General features: G+C 37.4%; 1 protein-coding gene and 1 long non-coding RNA gene across 2 annotated transcripts in view; both read left to right on the forward strand.

Annotated features, from left to right (window-relative positions):
- The first annotated feature begins 5024 nt into the window (after positions 1-5024).
- Positions 5025-8676, forward strand: LOC140329971 (uncharacterized). Its single transcript, XR_011920534.1, has 2 exons — positions 5025-5304; positions 7783-8676. It is a non-coding gene; the product is annotated as an uncharacterized lncRNA (long non-coding RNA).
- Positions 8677-14391: 5715 nt separating this feature from the next.
- LOC140328073 (cytochrome P450 2B19-like) overlaps positions 14392-15588 on the forward strand; it is a gene marked incomplete in the record, with an annotated part of 11698 nt that continues 10501 nt past the window's right edge. Inside the window, 2 exon segments of the mRNA XM_072407399.1 lie at positions 14392-14550; positions 15427-15576. Of these exon segments, the coding sequence (XP_072263500.1) occupies positions 14430-14550; positions 15427-15576 (271 nt within the window).

A 15588-nucleotide genomic window follows, 5' to 3' on the forward strand; every position in this document is an offset into this window, starting at 1 on the left:
CAAGAATCAGGGCATCTAATGATATCCACGTTGATTCATTTCAATGCTGTGTATCTGAGGATTAACCCCGAATCCCACCTGGCTTCACCCCTTTGGAACTCTGAGTTTGATCTTTAAACCTTTTGATAAATGTATGTTTGATGCTTTTCTCAGTATCAACCTTAAGAAGAACCCTCTTTCCCTTCCATGTTTGAACACAGATGTATTGGTTTTCTGTATTCTGTTTACAATGCAACAATTTAGACTTTTTACATTTTCAGTTCTAGCAACATTGGTCACCAGATTAAATTAAAAGGTTGAATCTGATTATGAGGATATGGAACACAGAGAGAAATTAAAACCTGATCACAGTTTAATTCTAATTTCTATGTAATATAGAAAAGTGTATGACTGCCTCGATGAGAAAAGTCCAACAAATGACAAAGATTCATTGGAAAACCATAGATAAGCAGTGGGACTTTTCAATAAAAGTTCAAAATGTGACATTTTTGGGCCACTGAGGACACCCTAGGAACAATTTTTGACATTATTTTAATTAACGTTGTCAACAAATCACAATAAATCAAGTAAAAACAAAAGAAAAACAGGAACAATAGGTCATGCACTGTGTTTTTTTCATAGGCATTACCTCATAATTCACAGATCTTTTGTACATGTACATTGGACCTGATTTATCAAGCAAGTGCGTGTTAGCTCGCTGTGCGTACATATACGAGGAGTATTTCCGCAAGCCAGAGTCAAGTTCTAGTACAATCGCCTTCACTTTCCAGCCGGATTCCTGCCTTGATAAATGAGCAATAAGGGTCAAGAATACGCCAGTTGAGGCGATTAGTTTGCAGCTGCAGGATTAAGGAGGATCTGTTAAGCTCAGTCAATGGTGAGGTCAGAGCAATTAATTAGCGCACATCTGCTCCCTGTTCTGTGGGCATCTACAGTCCATTACAGGTCACTTTGAATCTTTAATGCTTCATCTTCTTTTGGGTAAGTGCTACTTTTTTATGTTACATTATACCATTTATTGTTACATTTGTTGCACTTGTTGTTTTGATACTTTTGGTTTGCTTGTAACACTGCAAACTAATTTAGATCAAACTATATATATACTAATTAGCACTTTATAATATGTAATTACACAATAGTATGAATGTCAAAAAAATGTCACCAAGCATTGCAATCTGATTCACATTTCATTCTAGTTTGGCTTTATAGAAATCAAATATTTTTCAAAAAGGATTATTGCCAAAGATGTTATAATCATTATTTAGGTGTTTACACAAAACAAATAGTACTAGTATATCAAACTTCCAGGGACAAATACACTTTGTGGCAAACATATTTTCTTGCTTTTCCAGCCTTTCAGTGTGTTTATGCAGTTTGAATAGAATTTTAGACCTTGGCCCACTATATATTGACTTACTTCCACTCCAGTGGAAGCACATAAAGGTGGTTTCCTCCTTTAACCAGAAGCAATATCATGCATAAATGTTGCTTTGAGCCAAGCCCATGACATCAGAAATCTTAGGAAGAAATAGGAAATCTTTTCATTTTGAAGCATGTTAAGCAATACGCCCAAAAAATCCTCTTTGCCTATTTCTAATTGTAAAATGGACATTGAAACATTCAAAGTTTAAAAAACAAAACCAGCTATTGTGCTAAATGCATTCTTGCGTATTCTCACCCGCCAAAATTTGGGTGATAAATAGGTTTTTGGCGTCAATCACCGATTACGCTGGCCCGAGCGAGATTCAGATTTGGCTTGATAAATCAGGCTCCCCGTGTGTGTACTATGCCCAGGTAAAGGCAAACCATTTGTGCATATTGTACAACTCTACAAGGACCCTCTAGAACTTAGGAGGCCATTTACATTAGATTTAGGTCTGTTGGCACTGACTTTCATATGAATAACTTCTACTCAGAAGTCATTCATACACAGTGAATAATTTTGGTTGGCCAGTAGTTAAATTGAGTGACCAATTGGGTGATCTTGCTCAGAAGTACTTGGTTTGTCTACAAATGGCTACATCACATTGTTTGTATACCTTGGGCTGCAATTATCAATGACATCACAATACACATATACAGCATGTTCCTGATGAGTTCGGTCTCAGGGGCTGGAAGTTAAGTCTGCAGTGTTTGCACAATATAGTGGGGGACTTCCCAGACAACATCCCTACTCTGTACTAATTGAGACAAATGATTCACTGTACTCACTCTTAAAGGGCAATAACATCCTTCTAAAGGAAATATTCAACTTCACATAATATACTACATATTGATGGTGTGTGGTTGAGCTCTCTCTCACTTCCATCACGCTTCAACAAGGAAGGGCACTTCGACCCCTACTCTCAGCTCTGAGAAAACGTCACATACCTCACCATTGGAGATTCCCATTCTGTCTCTCAGTCACAATTGATGGACCATCTTATCATCTCTTTACGTCAGAGGACTTGCCAAGATTCCTTCAACAATTGCACTTACCTGATATTGATTTCCCAGACTGGTTTCCAGAGCTTTCCACTTCTGGTCAAGGATACTTTCCACAAGAGGAGGAACCAGAACCCAGAAGAGATGCCCAATATTGGATGCGGAGTCCTGGAAGAGATGCAAGATGATTATAAAGTCCCCATGATAAGTATTTTTGAAATATGAAGAGACCTTTATTTGCCCAAACATTAGTTTCTCTCCTAAAAGGTGTTTATTCTAATGTTACATTGAAATGTGCCTATTTTTTCTTCCCATTACCCCCAGCCTCACATCAGGAGAATAGACACCTGCCAAACGACACCTATTTTCCCTAACAATAAGTGAGATTTACCACACATTGAGCATGCTATTTTCTGCAACTCTGCATTGAAATTTTTTAATTTTGAAGGTTCTTTCAAATGTTTTAAATGAGTACTTAATGATATATAAGTGAAGGTTGATATGTCATTGACACCTCCCCTATACCAGTCCGCCGATAAGTTTAATGAGAATATCCCTATCCCCTACATATATGACCATTCGCATGCACATCCCAAATATTCCATAAGAGATATCTGTCTTGGTTCCCTCTTTGAATAAGAAATCCCCTTTGTTTGTCTCGTGCCCTTTTTATGAGTTCTCTCGGAGTGGTCGCCGATCCCCCCTCATCCACAAAGATTGATTAAAATTCAAAGGAAAAAGTTTACTCTTTCCTAACACGCAACTTCACTCTCAACAGTCTGATATTGGTTTATCTGACTGACCACATTGTTTTTTTCTTGGTAAGTGGGTGTAAGTATACACTCACTCCGGATTTTTTCCCATCCTCTATTTTCTGACTTCTATAGGGGATTTGTCAAGCATTGATCTGTCAACCTACAATTCCCAAAATTTTGTTCTCAGGGTATGATTTTAAACAATTTTAAGGAGGTAAAGTTCTCAGCCATATTTGCTCCATAATGCACTCTACTACCACTTTGACCCAGAACACACAACCATCAAACACAACTAGGTCATGGACATTTCTTTAACTTAATGCCGAAGGTCTTAACGTACCCGAAAAAAAATCCTCAATCATGCGTATGGTAATAGATATAAGCCTCAGATAGTGTTCTTCCAGGAGACTCACTTTAGACATCAGAATATCCAAAAATTAACATCTAATAAATACCCAACTGCATTTCACTCAATCAGCCCTATTTCAAAATCCAAAAGAGTTGCAATACTTCTTTCTAATCAGGTACATTTTCATTTAAAAGAGCAGATAACCGATCCTGATGGTCGTTACCTTTCTTTTTAAGAGGCAACCTAGTTAACAGACCAATCAGTTGGCTAACATCTATGGTCCAAATCCTGGCCAAACACGATTTTTCCAAAAAATTTCAAGAATTCCTAAAGGATTTACCAAAGCTATTCTCATATTAGGTGGGGATGTCCCTCCTAACCCAACTAGATTCTTCTACAGGAGCAGCTACCTTAGCCTTCAGAGCTCTACGTGCCATCAAATCACCTCTATCTGCTCTAATGTTACATGATACTTGGAGAACACTCTACCCAAATACAAAGGATTACACATTCTTCTCCCACCCACATAACAGATTCTCTCGATTAGACTATTTCTTTCTATCTCTAAGAGATCTTGGTTGTCCCAACAAAACTTCCATAGAACCAATAACTACATCAGATCATGCCCAATTACATTTACCATATCACTTTCAGAGGGTGTTGCCAAACAGAAATTTGGAGACTTAACCCATCCCTATTGGGCGATATTGCTGTACTTAATGATGTTAACACAAAGCTGGAGGAATATTTTGCACTTAATGCAAACGCGAACACTGACCCTGCTATAACATGGTCAGCCCATAAAAGTGTAATTAGAGGATCTTTTTTTAAATTTTTTAATCCACAAAGTCTAAGCAAGTTTTAGATATCTAATTCTGGCCCTGCTGTTGGACAGCCAAAATTAAGTGTACACATCATGCAGGCAATGGGAACGACCACTCAGGAATCACTTCTAACTTTTGACTGACCAGAGTTTCATTGTGTTTATTTGCCCTAATCACTATTCTTGTACTGGATAGTGGTCTTTGTGAACATAAAGCAACCTTACAATTTGCTCAAATGGGTGTACATTGTTAAGCTGTATAGCCAACAGTGTTCCAGTTTGATCAGGGATGGTACTGCCCTTGCCAACCACCACCCAGTGAGAAAACTGCAGTATGTATATTAACAACTGGCTCAAAGCCACAATTCAGAAATAAATCTTTTGGCAAGGCAAACAAATGTCTGGCATCTTGGCAAATTCTCCACTTGCAAATGTTTATATAAATAGGCAAAATTGTCTGTGATAAACACGTAAATTTTGCGCAAACTCATGTATAACTGAGTTAGAACCTCATCCAAATGGCATTTTTTTAAAAGGTAATGGCAGCCACCATGCTTTACCAAAAAATTACTTTGGCATGTGATAATATGGCCTGCTTATGGTAATAGCACAGACAAGAGATCCGGACTTCAAACCTAAATGAGTAAAGCAGGCTTTAGAACGTAAGTTAAAAACAAAACAAAAGAGTTGGGAGTAAGGGAGCTGAAAGGTATGGTGACTTTTTACCCAAAGAACAATATCTGTTAAACATTATCTGTTCCTTTGCAGAGAAAGTTCAAAATGAAATTGATAGGCTTATCGGCACAGCTCAACCTCAAGCAGAACACAGGAAGCAAATGCCATATACTGATGCTGTGGTTCATGAGATTCAGAGGTTTGGTGATATTGTACCAGATGGGGCTCCACATGAAACTACTCAAGATTTCACATTTAGAGGATACTTCATTCCAAAGGTGAGTTTAATATTTATCTTTTTTTATGTTGATATTTGTTTGCAACATTAAATAGCTGTTAATAATGTAATATTCTCGGACAGGTTATACTAGCACATGATATTTATTAATCATTGTAGAAAGCAGCAGAATAAGGAATACGTTCTGATGAATCCTCAAATTAAAAGCTGTGAAAATATAAAAATGTGTCTTCTGAAATCACATCACATAATCCAATGTGTTTGCCAATTTTGGAAGGCCCTATGCCTAGCACCAACATTCCTTGAACCCACAGTCTTCTTTCTTCATGGCCCCCAAAGCTATTGTCATGCTTGGGGAGATAGGGCCACTAGGGGGTTTTACGGCTTGCAGAAAAGTGGTGTGAGCCCTGAGAAGGGCCAAGACGCAGAGTCTAAGCGGCCACCAGGTCTTCTCCAGAGCCTCTAGTGGTGCGGATGTTATAATGTTGCGGTCCTTGGTCACACCTGGGTGGGTAAAAAGATTCACAATAGCAAATCACAAGGCAGAAAAATTATCAAGGAAGGCTGGGGTAAAGGCAGTCAGCAACCAAGAGAGGTAAGGTCACAAGCCAGGGATCAAATACCAGGGATCCAGGAAATAGACACCAGTGACACAGGGGCCACTGCAGACACAGGGAACACAGGAGACACTGAAAGCAACAGGAGGCACAGGTGACACAGGAATATCCACAAGTAGAGAGGAAAACTGAAACAGTACAAGGGAATTGGCTGGAAACAACCGACTGTGCAACAAGGGGTTAACACAGGAGCTGGAAAGAGGAAACACTGAATGTACACACTGATCTAACCAACAGGTGTACAGGAACTAGCTCAACAGAACCAGGGGGCTCGGCACTAGTGGAGACACATTGCACAAATGCTGAGTGCTGTGTCTAAACTAGCTAAATAGCCTGGGATGATTAAGAGACTATTTTCTAATTTATCAGCAGATTGTGTGAAACTAATAAAGCTTGGAAGCAGAGGCACACCCAGATCTTGCGCAGGAGAGAGGTGCCTGCGCTTTTGTAAGGAAGAGGTGTGACAGTTGTTACACTGTCTAGGTAGTCACAGCTCTTTGACATCATCACGTATGATGTAGAAAAGCAGTCCTGCATCATATGAGAGGATAACAAATACCTGTCTTCATTCAAGAGCAATAAACAGTACCAGTGGCCAAACAAAAAGGACAAGACAATTATTTTCACCTATTTCTTTCCCCCAGCCATGAAGTGGTGAGGACATTGCCTGGGAAGATTAAAATACAGCCTAAAATTCAACTTTAATAGATTTTCACAATAGCAAATGATAAAAAAGGAAAAACATTGTTTTAATTGTTGTCAGCTTCCAATGTACCTTAAATAAAATATATGTTTAGTATTTGATATTTTTCCTTATAGGGCACCACTGTTTTTCCATTGCTGTACTCCGTACTGAAAGATGAAGCTTACTTCTAAACATTTGAAACCGCAATCATCAGCGAAAAGATCATGTCATCTGAGAATCAGTTGCACAGCAATATCAGATCATTTTATTAGGATTGATCCTGAAAAATACATTAAGATTTAACTAAACAAGCCTTTGTATTGTTCTATCAAACAAACAAACAAGTGAGACATAAAAGCTATATTTTAAGCTATTAGACAATCCATTCTCAACCATAGGGTTGTTAGGACTCCTCCACATAATGCCAGATAATGGTTTCTTTATAGAGGATTACAAACAGGTTTGTTTGCTTCAAGTTTGTTGCGCCTTCACTCTCCTCGAGTATCTTAAAAGGTGCGCTTCTGAGAAGCCAGTTCCATAACATTGGATACCCACTTTCTGGGTCACATCACTACCATCACCCTTGAATCACATCTAAAACGCCCTTGCTGGCGTTACTTATTCTTTTGCTGGGGGACCCTTCATCAACAGGAGACTCTGTGCAGGCTTTTGATGGTACTTTCCTAAACATACTAAATTGCATTTGCGTTTTAAAAAGGTTGCTGAAAATTCCTTGCCTAAACTACAAATTACTGGCAGAGATCCAAGTTATACTTGATCTGTAACTACTCTCCATACCCCCTGAGGAAGCCCATAAGGGCGAAATGCGTTGGGACAGGAGATATTATACTATATCATAAAATTGTTATTCAGATCATCAATATCCAAGAGTATACTTGTGTACTTGTTAAATGTATAAATGTTTAGCCACAATCGAACATTTTAATATTTTGTTTTCATATAGTTTTATAACATTATAATAAAGCTTTGCATCTTATTAGGAAATCTATCTGAGGGCCACCTAAAAAGCCTTCTGCCTCGTCCCCCCTTTTCCTTTGCCCCATTCTTTCCCTCTAGTAGGAATCATATTTTCAATATTTGTTTTTTATAATCATGTATGACTTTTTAAAAACAGTCAGAACAACAGGTACATAAAATAAACACACATTTATAGATGATTACACCATAAAATAAACTTGTGATTTGTTTTCTCTAGGCAAAAGAAGTTGTGCTGGTGAAACCTTGGCCAAAATGGAGCTTTTCCTCTTTTTTACATCGCTACTGCAGAACTTCACCTTCCAGGCTCCTCCTGGAGTTGAGATAGACCTTTCTCCAGCAGAAGCTGGTACCCATGGACCAAAACCTTATGAACTCTGTGCAATACCTCGCCAATAATTTTTTTGCTATTTTGGATAAATAAATCTATGTCAGTTGAGAAACATCTCATTTAATAATAGAGATAGAGATGGCATTTTTTGTCTGCTCTATTGATGTTTGTTTACTTTCTGTACGATATTTGTACAGATTATTTTCCATTTTCTATTGTTTATAGTGCATGCACATGCTTATGTATGACTGCGCAATAGAACTATTTATGTTTTGGCTGTTTCATGCAATGTGACATTTGGGAGTTTGGTCTTCTTGTGATTTAGTGGTGCAATAGATGAACATCTAAAGGGGAAAGTGATATGAAGAGCTGGAAAGCCAATGCAGTGTGTATCACCTTTCTCAAAACTGACTCTACAGTATATATACATACAAATTTTATTTAGAAGAAAACATGCAGCTTGAATTTTTTTTTCACAAGGCAAACTTGAAATATATTGCAGAAACGAAGATAAAGAATTTAAAGAATGGAAAGTTGAAAAAATATTGGAAAGTCGAAAACATAGGTAAATAAATAAGGTGCCCTTGCATTAATCCTTGTAATAAATTTACCTACGTACAAAGGCTTTTGTATAGATTTTGTAAGACTTTAAGAAAAAATACGTTTGCACTTTGAGTGTCAAGGAAATATCATGAGATGTAACAAAGTCTACACTGTGAACATTTTTATGATTAACTACACTATATATAGAGTATTATTCAATAAAGAAAATGTTATTTTCAACCTGTCTCTAAGTCCCTGTTATATTTACAAGTGGGAAGAGATTATCATAATGTGCCCTGAAACCATCTTGGTACACTTACTAATAATCTCTAGTTATGCTGAACCATGGAGGAAATATCTCGTTATGTGTGTATGGCAACAGTATTTTTTTGTATTTTTAACCATCAGTATGGCTATGGGCTAAAACTAATGGATATGACTAAAACTAATGGTTATGACTATCTTCTAGTTAGTATATGTAATAATACTGGTATTGAAGCATATAATGGAACATCCAGCTGTCAGAGATTTCTGGATCATTCTGGAATTTCAGAGGATTTTTAGTGTATTGTTAGGTCACTTAATTCTTACAAATAGATTGGTGGGGGCAGACATATCCATGTTTGAGCTCATTGCCAAAAAATTCAATTTAGAAATCAAGTGTGTTATTAAAAATCTATATTTTCTGTGTATCCTATAGAGTCTCTTACATCATGCCAATGGTAGGAATGATCAAAACTGCCCAGGTTCAATTAGAATTCGATTTTAAAAGGAACCCAAGCTTAGCACCTAACCCTACTAAAATCAATAGAAGCTGCTTCTTCCAAATAATGTCTAATATTGAGGCTATATACAATGATTTAAGGATACATTTATTTCAATAAAACCTTTTAAAAAAGGGTTTCCCTTAAATTTTAACCAGACCCTTTTCAAGGCATGCAACCTGAATGGCTAGGAAAAAGGAGAGGGGTACAGAGTCTGGGTCTCACTTTCCTGATCTGGACCAGTTTTGCATTTAATATTGGGATGTCCAGGATCACCTCCCTACATGGAGTACATTGAAGGCTTTTGGTTCAATGTGGTAGCCTCTCATATTAAGGGAAATTTACCATCATCCATGAGCCATTAATGACCCTTCCCAGGAAGATAAAAATAAAAGCAAATATATACACAGAGACCTACCTTTACTGAAATAAATAGCAAAGACATACATACTTGAATAAATCCATAAAATAACCTATTTTACTGTTTGTGTTTTATTTATTTATTTGTTTAATATTCTAGTATTCTATTTTCAAATGGTGTAGGGTTCCCCTAATAATAAAACCAGACCCCTATAAAGGCATACACCTTGAGTAACCAAAAAGTAAGAGGCCAGTGAGCATGCGGCTTCCCTGCACCAGACCAGTCTCCATGTGTCTCGTCAACAATCAAAGCCCCCTTATAAGCCCCTAATAGGTTTATGTAATATGTTCATTTTTGACCTCTGAGCTATAACTGTTTCACATATTGTATGTGACAATATATTTTGTAAATCTGTATAAAAATACTTAAATTCCTCTGAGTAGCTAAATGAAGAAGGGAAGGAGTAAAAAGAAATTTTGGGCAAAATACATTGAAATGTCTATTGGGTTGCATCAACTCTCGCATGGCTGATTGGATGATTAAGAAAATTAAAGATTCATATTTCCTAATTATCTGTTCCAGGAAGAATATGCGAGGATTAAGGTAGGTTGTTTTCTTGCTTCAATAATTGTTATTTGGAGTTTATTGTCTATGCACACATTATACAGGCATTGACGTGTATGTTACAACTACCTCATGGAATTTTTTTCCCCTGTTGAAGCAAATTGTACCAGGGGTTTTTTGCCTTTCTCTCGACCAACTTTGTCTTATAAGGTTTTAAATCTGGGATATATTTTTTTCCCTAGTAGTTGAACTTGATGGATCTAACTATGGATGTAACTATGTTATGTAGGTAGGTAGGTAGTAACGCATTCAAACAAAGCTGAGTTATACTTTATAGTCTTGGCTTGTTGGTCATTCCATAACCATGGACATTAATATAGAATTGCCTCTTAACTACCCCTGCCACCAAAGTACATTTTTTTGGGGTCGTCCAAACCCAGTTCTTCTTTAGGTCACATATAAATAAAGGGTTTTTAATATGTGTATTTTTTAAATAAAGCAATATTTTAATTCTCATTGCTGGCTTTTGCTGTAATAAATGTGGTCTGAACTTGTGACTATCGTCATCAGGACTCAATTAAGAAAAAATCTCAATTTTATGTTGATTTTGAAACACTGAGAGTAGAGAGGGGAAAACGTAAGGGAAGGCTTGTTTCAGTTAAACATGCCAAAAAAAGAGATTTTCTTTTTTCAAAAAAATTTGCACTTACATTCTATAGTTTCACTGGCATAGGAAAGGAAGCTTAATTTTTCTAATGAGGCATGGACACTAAGGGCCTTTTAAGACTTGAGGCTGACCATAGCAGTCTGTCACAGGCTCAACGGTGGTCCCAACAGCTCCTATTCAAATGAATGGGAACAGATGGGAAATAATTTGTGCACACATTTGTGGCTGCGATTGATCAAGGTGCAGTTCTTGGAGGATACGTTGCTTATGGTGGTGCAGTTGCTTTTCCGACTCTTGAGAAAGAACTGTATTGCAAACAAGGCCTAAGGAGAAGTGCATCATATAAGCCGAGTTACTAGGGAAAATGGGATAGTTTCCATAAAGCGGGTGTGGTTAGACAGTGAGCATGGTTTAACAGTGATTTTATTGCTGTCAGTTGCAGAATGTAAGTTGAACCCTTACCCCCAGGTCCAAATTCCAGCCTTAAGACTTAAGAATTTCCAGGTTCATATTCAAGCCATTAGATGCCCCGCCATATTTCATAACCCCAGGACCACACTCCAGCCATTAAACCCCCATATTATACCCCAAGTCCACATCTCAGCCATAAGACCGCCCATGCCATATTTCATGCATCCCCAGGTCCACAAAGCATTTTAGAAAAGCCCAGGCCATGCCATAATCCAACCACAATTTCAACCAAGTTCACATGACAGTAAAACATACCTGATGAGGAAAAAAGTGCTGCTACCACGAATGTGTCCAACAGTACCTGAGAGTGTGATGTAAGACTTACCAGAAGGATGCAGCATGAGTGTCAGGGTCAGAGCTCTCACTGGGCTGGCATGCATGCTCTGTATTGGTCATGGGCTGACGTTGTGCCATTACATCAGATGCCTATGGAGTTTTCCTATATGGTGCAGAAAGGGCAGAGGCCATTATGGCATGGAGGAGAGGGAGCGGTGTGGAAAAAGCTATCCTGTATACAGCAATGGGCAGCCCAAGCTGCCTTAAGGAGAGGCTTCCATGAATACAACCCCCTGAATTTGACGAAGGTATTATTGTACTTATAACGTTCAGAAGCACAAAGCATGGGGAAACATGCACATTCCATGTTCTAAATACAGATTTATTTTTAATTTTTTTTTAATAAATTCTGGGGACAATAAAAGTCTGTGGTCTTTATGCCAGTTGTCGGGATATGACTTGAAATTCTTTCTCCTTTGTAAAGGGAACATACACGATCACATTACTGGCATCTGTTCTAAACCAACTTCTAAACTTGCATTATGGTGTCTAAACTGTATAGAGATAGTGTTATAAATGGTAATGGTGTTTGACAAACAAGAACATCAAGAAAAGTGATAATAGCTCGCCTAGTTTCTTGCACAGTTTCCCATCTCAGTGGAAAGCATTTTTAAATAAGGTATACCTAAACCAAACAAACAAACAAAAAACTATATAGGAATTGGTTAATGATTGGAAATTAAACACAAACTAATATAAGGAATGGTTAAAACCTCTGGATATTTTTGTTCTCAGTAAATTCAAAATTGTAACAATGTGCAAAAATGCAAAGAAAACTTTGTGTCTCAAGGCACAAAAGTAGGTGTTCCCATCTAGTCCTGTCTCATTTACAAAGCATCAAGAATAAAAGAGGGTGATGGGAGAGTGACCTACCAAAATCATAATACACAACCAACACAATACAGAAAACCAATACACCTGTTCCGGGTATGGTAAGTAAAGAGAGTTTTTTAAGGTTGTTGCTGAGAAAAGCATCAAGCATACATATATCAAAAGGATTAAACATCGATTTTATTTAAAAAAAACATCATGCTAATAGAACAAAAATCTCTGGTAATGTGCATCAATAGTTACAATAAAAGCCAGTTATAAAGGATATCATGGGTTGTGCTGAATTCTTTATTAAGATTGATCCTATTGTCCAAATACATTTGGCATCCTCAGGTGGATATAGGAAATTTAGGTTTCAGACAACTCATGAAGAGGTCAGATGGACTTGAGAAGGTTATATTCTGTATCCTTTTTCTGTGGAGCAGTCATTCCAATGGAGCTTAGAGTTTTAAAGAGGTCAGGCAGATGGGATCTTGGGTTCATCCACTGCACTCTGCTTATGTCTTATGTGTGGAACCTGCCTGCATTCCCCTATACACCAACAAGCATCTGGACATCTAATGATCTCCACGTTGATTCATTCCAATACTGTGTATCTGCAGATTATCCCAAGTCTTAACCCCTTTGCAACTCTGAGTTTGATGTTTATTATTCTTCATATATGTATGTCTCATGCTCTTCTCAGTAACAACCTGGTACACTTGGAAGAGGTGTATTGATTTTCTGTTCTGTTTACAATGCGAAATATTAGAATTTTTTTTACTTTCAGTCCACTAACAGTGGTCTCCAGATTAACGTAGACAGGAATTAAAACCTAATTTTTATTTTTTTTCTATTTTTTATTATTATTTAATTGTATTTTTATATTCTTAATATATGAGAAGTTCATGGATGACACCAGAGATCAGTAGCGGTACATTTATTTGCCATTAAAATGGTTCAAAATGTCACATTTATGGACCACGACAACCCAATAACACTTATTGACCTTGCTTTAAATAACAATTTTTCAATGCAGCATATCACAATTCACACATCTTTTGTATGTGTACTATACCCAGGGAAAGACAAACTATTTGTGCAGAACGTTTAACTGCACAAGGACCCTCTAGAGCTTAGGAGGACATTTACATTTAGGTATGGGGGCACATACTTTGACAGGGCTAATTTCTTATTAGCAGTCACACATATACAGCAAATATTTTTGATTGACCAGCAGTTAAATGGAGTGCCCAAATGTTGGTCTTGCACAGGAGCACTTGGTAAGTTTGTGTACAACTGGCTACAGCACATTGTTTGTATGCCTTGGGCTGCAATTATCAATGAATTACAAAACTTCAGAATACACATATGTAGCATGTTACTGTGTGTTGTGATATTGTATGCTATATCCTCCTGTGGTGTGCACATCCCATTGAAAACTAGATGAAGATTTAGAAAAGTTGAAATCTTACCAGTGGCAAACTTTGCAAAAGGGAATTTTTTGGTAGTTTCCAATAATTGTTTTTCCCGTTTCCAGACAGGGAAGGAAGACTTTCTTGACAAGACATAGACAGCTAGTAAATACCCAATGAATGTTTAAACCTTCTACTTTATCCAAATCTTTAAAATATGGCTTTATCGATACATTTTGAGTCAATCCACCCATTTGTATAGATACGGTATATAAATACAGGGGTCTAGGTAAAAAGTTACAAGACCCACAGTACAAGAATTACACAACATCATCATTAATCTTTGCAAATAGCTAAAACACAATGCCCCTGATTCATCAATAAAATCCGCGATCGCTGGAAGCGCAAACGTACGCGCGACCAGCGAGCGCGGTTTACCGCGGTCCTGAGTCGAGTGCGCTCGTACACGCGCCTCCTCACTGACAGCCGGATTCCTGCCTTCATAATAATGAGCAATAGGGGGCGCGTAACCTCTATTTCTTTAATGTTTATTGCATTTACAGCTGTCGAAGAAATATGGCAACCTATATACTGTTCATTTCGGGATGAAAAAAATTGTTGTCTTGTGTGGGTATGACACTGTTAAAGATGCTCTACTCAACCATGGTGATGAATTTTCTAACCGTCCAAAGATGCCCATATTTTCCAAGTCAACAAAAGACAATGGTAATCATTTTTTGTACGTGTTTAATGTCATAATGATTGTTTTATTTGGATATGGTTATTAATCAGTTAAAATATATTCCTGCTGGCCCTACCAGAAATGTATTAGGTGTTTATCAGTTAGTAATGTTCTCCAGTATTTCCATGACTCCAAACTTTCCATGCATTTATATATGCTTTAATGAAATGAATGCAATAGAAATGAGTGCAATTGGAAGTTAAGGTCCAGATTTAAGATTTATTAACCATCTTAGCGGTGTTCCCAGTTGTGGCTCGGGGTAAAAACAAACATGCTAAAAGCGATAACCCCCAGCCACACTCGGGGTAGCTAAAAACATTAAAAAAAAAAACCTGGTCCCATCGGCGTCCTGTCTGTCCTCTGGCCGCATCTTCTTCATCCAATCTTCAGCCAGGGAGTGCGCTGACCTTCCCCGAGAGTTCCTGGTAATATCAGTTCAAGCGTTGATGCGTGCGGGAGGTGAAGTGGGAAATTAAAATTATTTTATATTGGATTCAATACAAAATAACTCCATTGTATCCAATACAAAGTAATCATTAAAATATATGCTACCGTACAGTTATATTACAGGTTTCAGTATTTTTATGCACCCTTGTTTTAACAGATTTTAGTTTTTTTTTATTAAAAGTTTATTATTAAATTTAATAAATATTGACATATTTCGGTGAGTTATGCCTAAGAATTATAGGCCTACAATGTAAAAAGAAATTTCATGCAAAACAAATTACCGCTTTTGGCGTAAAAATGCGGACATAACTAGAACGCTAGGGGGGTTAAAGTAAATCACTATGCACCACTGTTTTTGCTATAAACAGTTTGAATCTGTGTTGTGGGAAGTATTATATATTACTTTTCTTTAGGTGTTATTTTTTCTAATGGTGAGAGCTGGAAGGCAATGAGAAGATTCGCTCTTACAACGCTCAGAGATTACGGGATGGGGAAAAAAGCCATAGAAGACAAGATTAGTGAAGAAGCTGACTGTTTAGTGCAGGCAATGAAATCGTATGGAGGTAATTATTAGA

The sequence above is a fragment of the Pyxicephalus adspersus genome, chromosome 4 (assembly GCF_032062135.1).
Source record: "Pyxicephalus adspersus chromosome 4, UCB_Pads_2.0, whole genome shotgun sequence".
Lineage (NCBI taxonomy): Eukaryota > Metazoa > Chordata > Amphibia > Anura > Pyxicephalidae > Pyxicephalus > Pyxicephalus adspersus.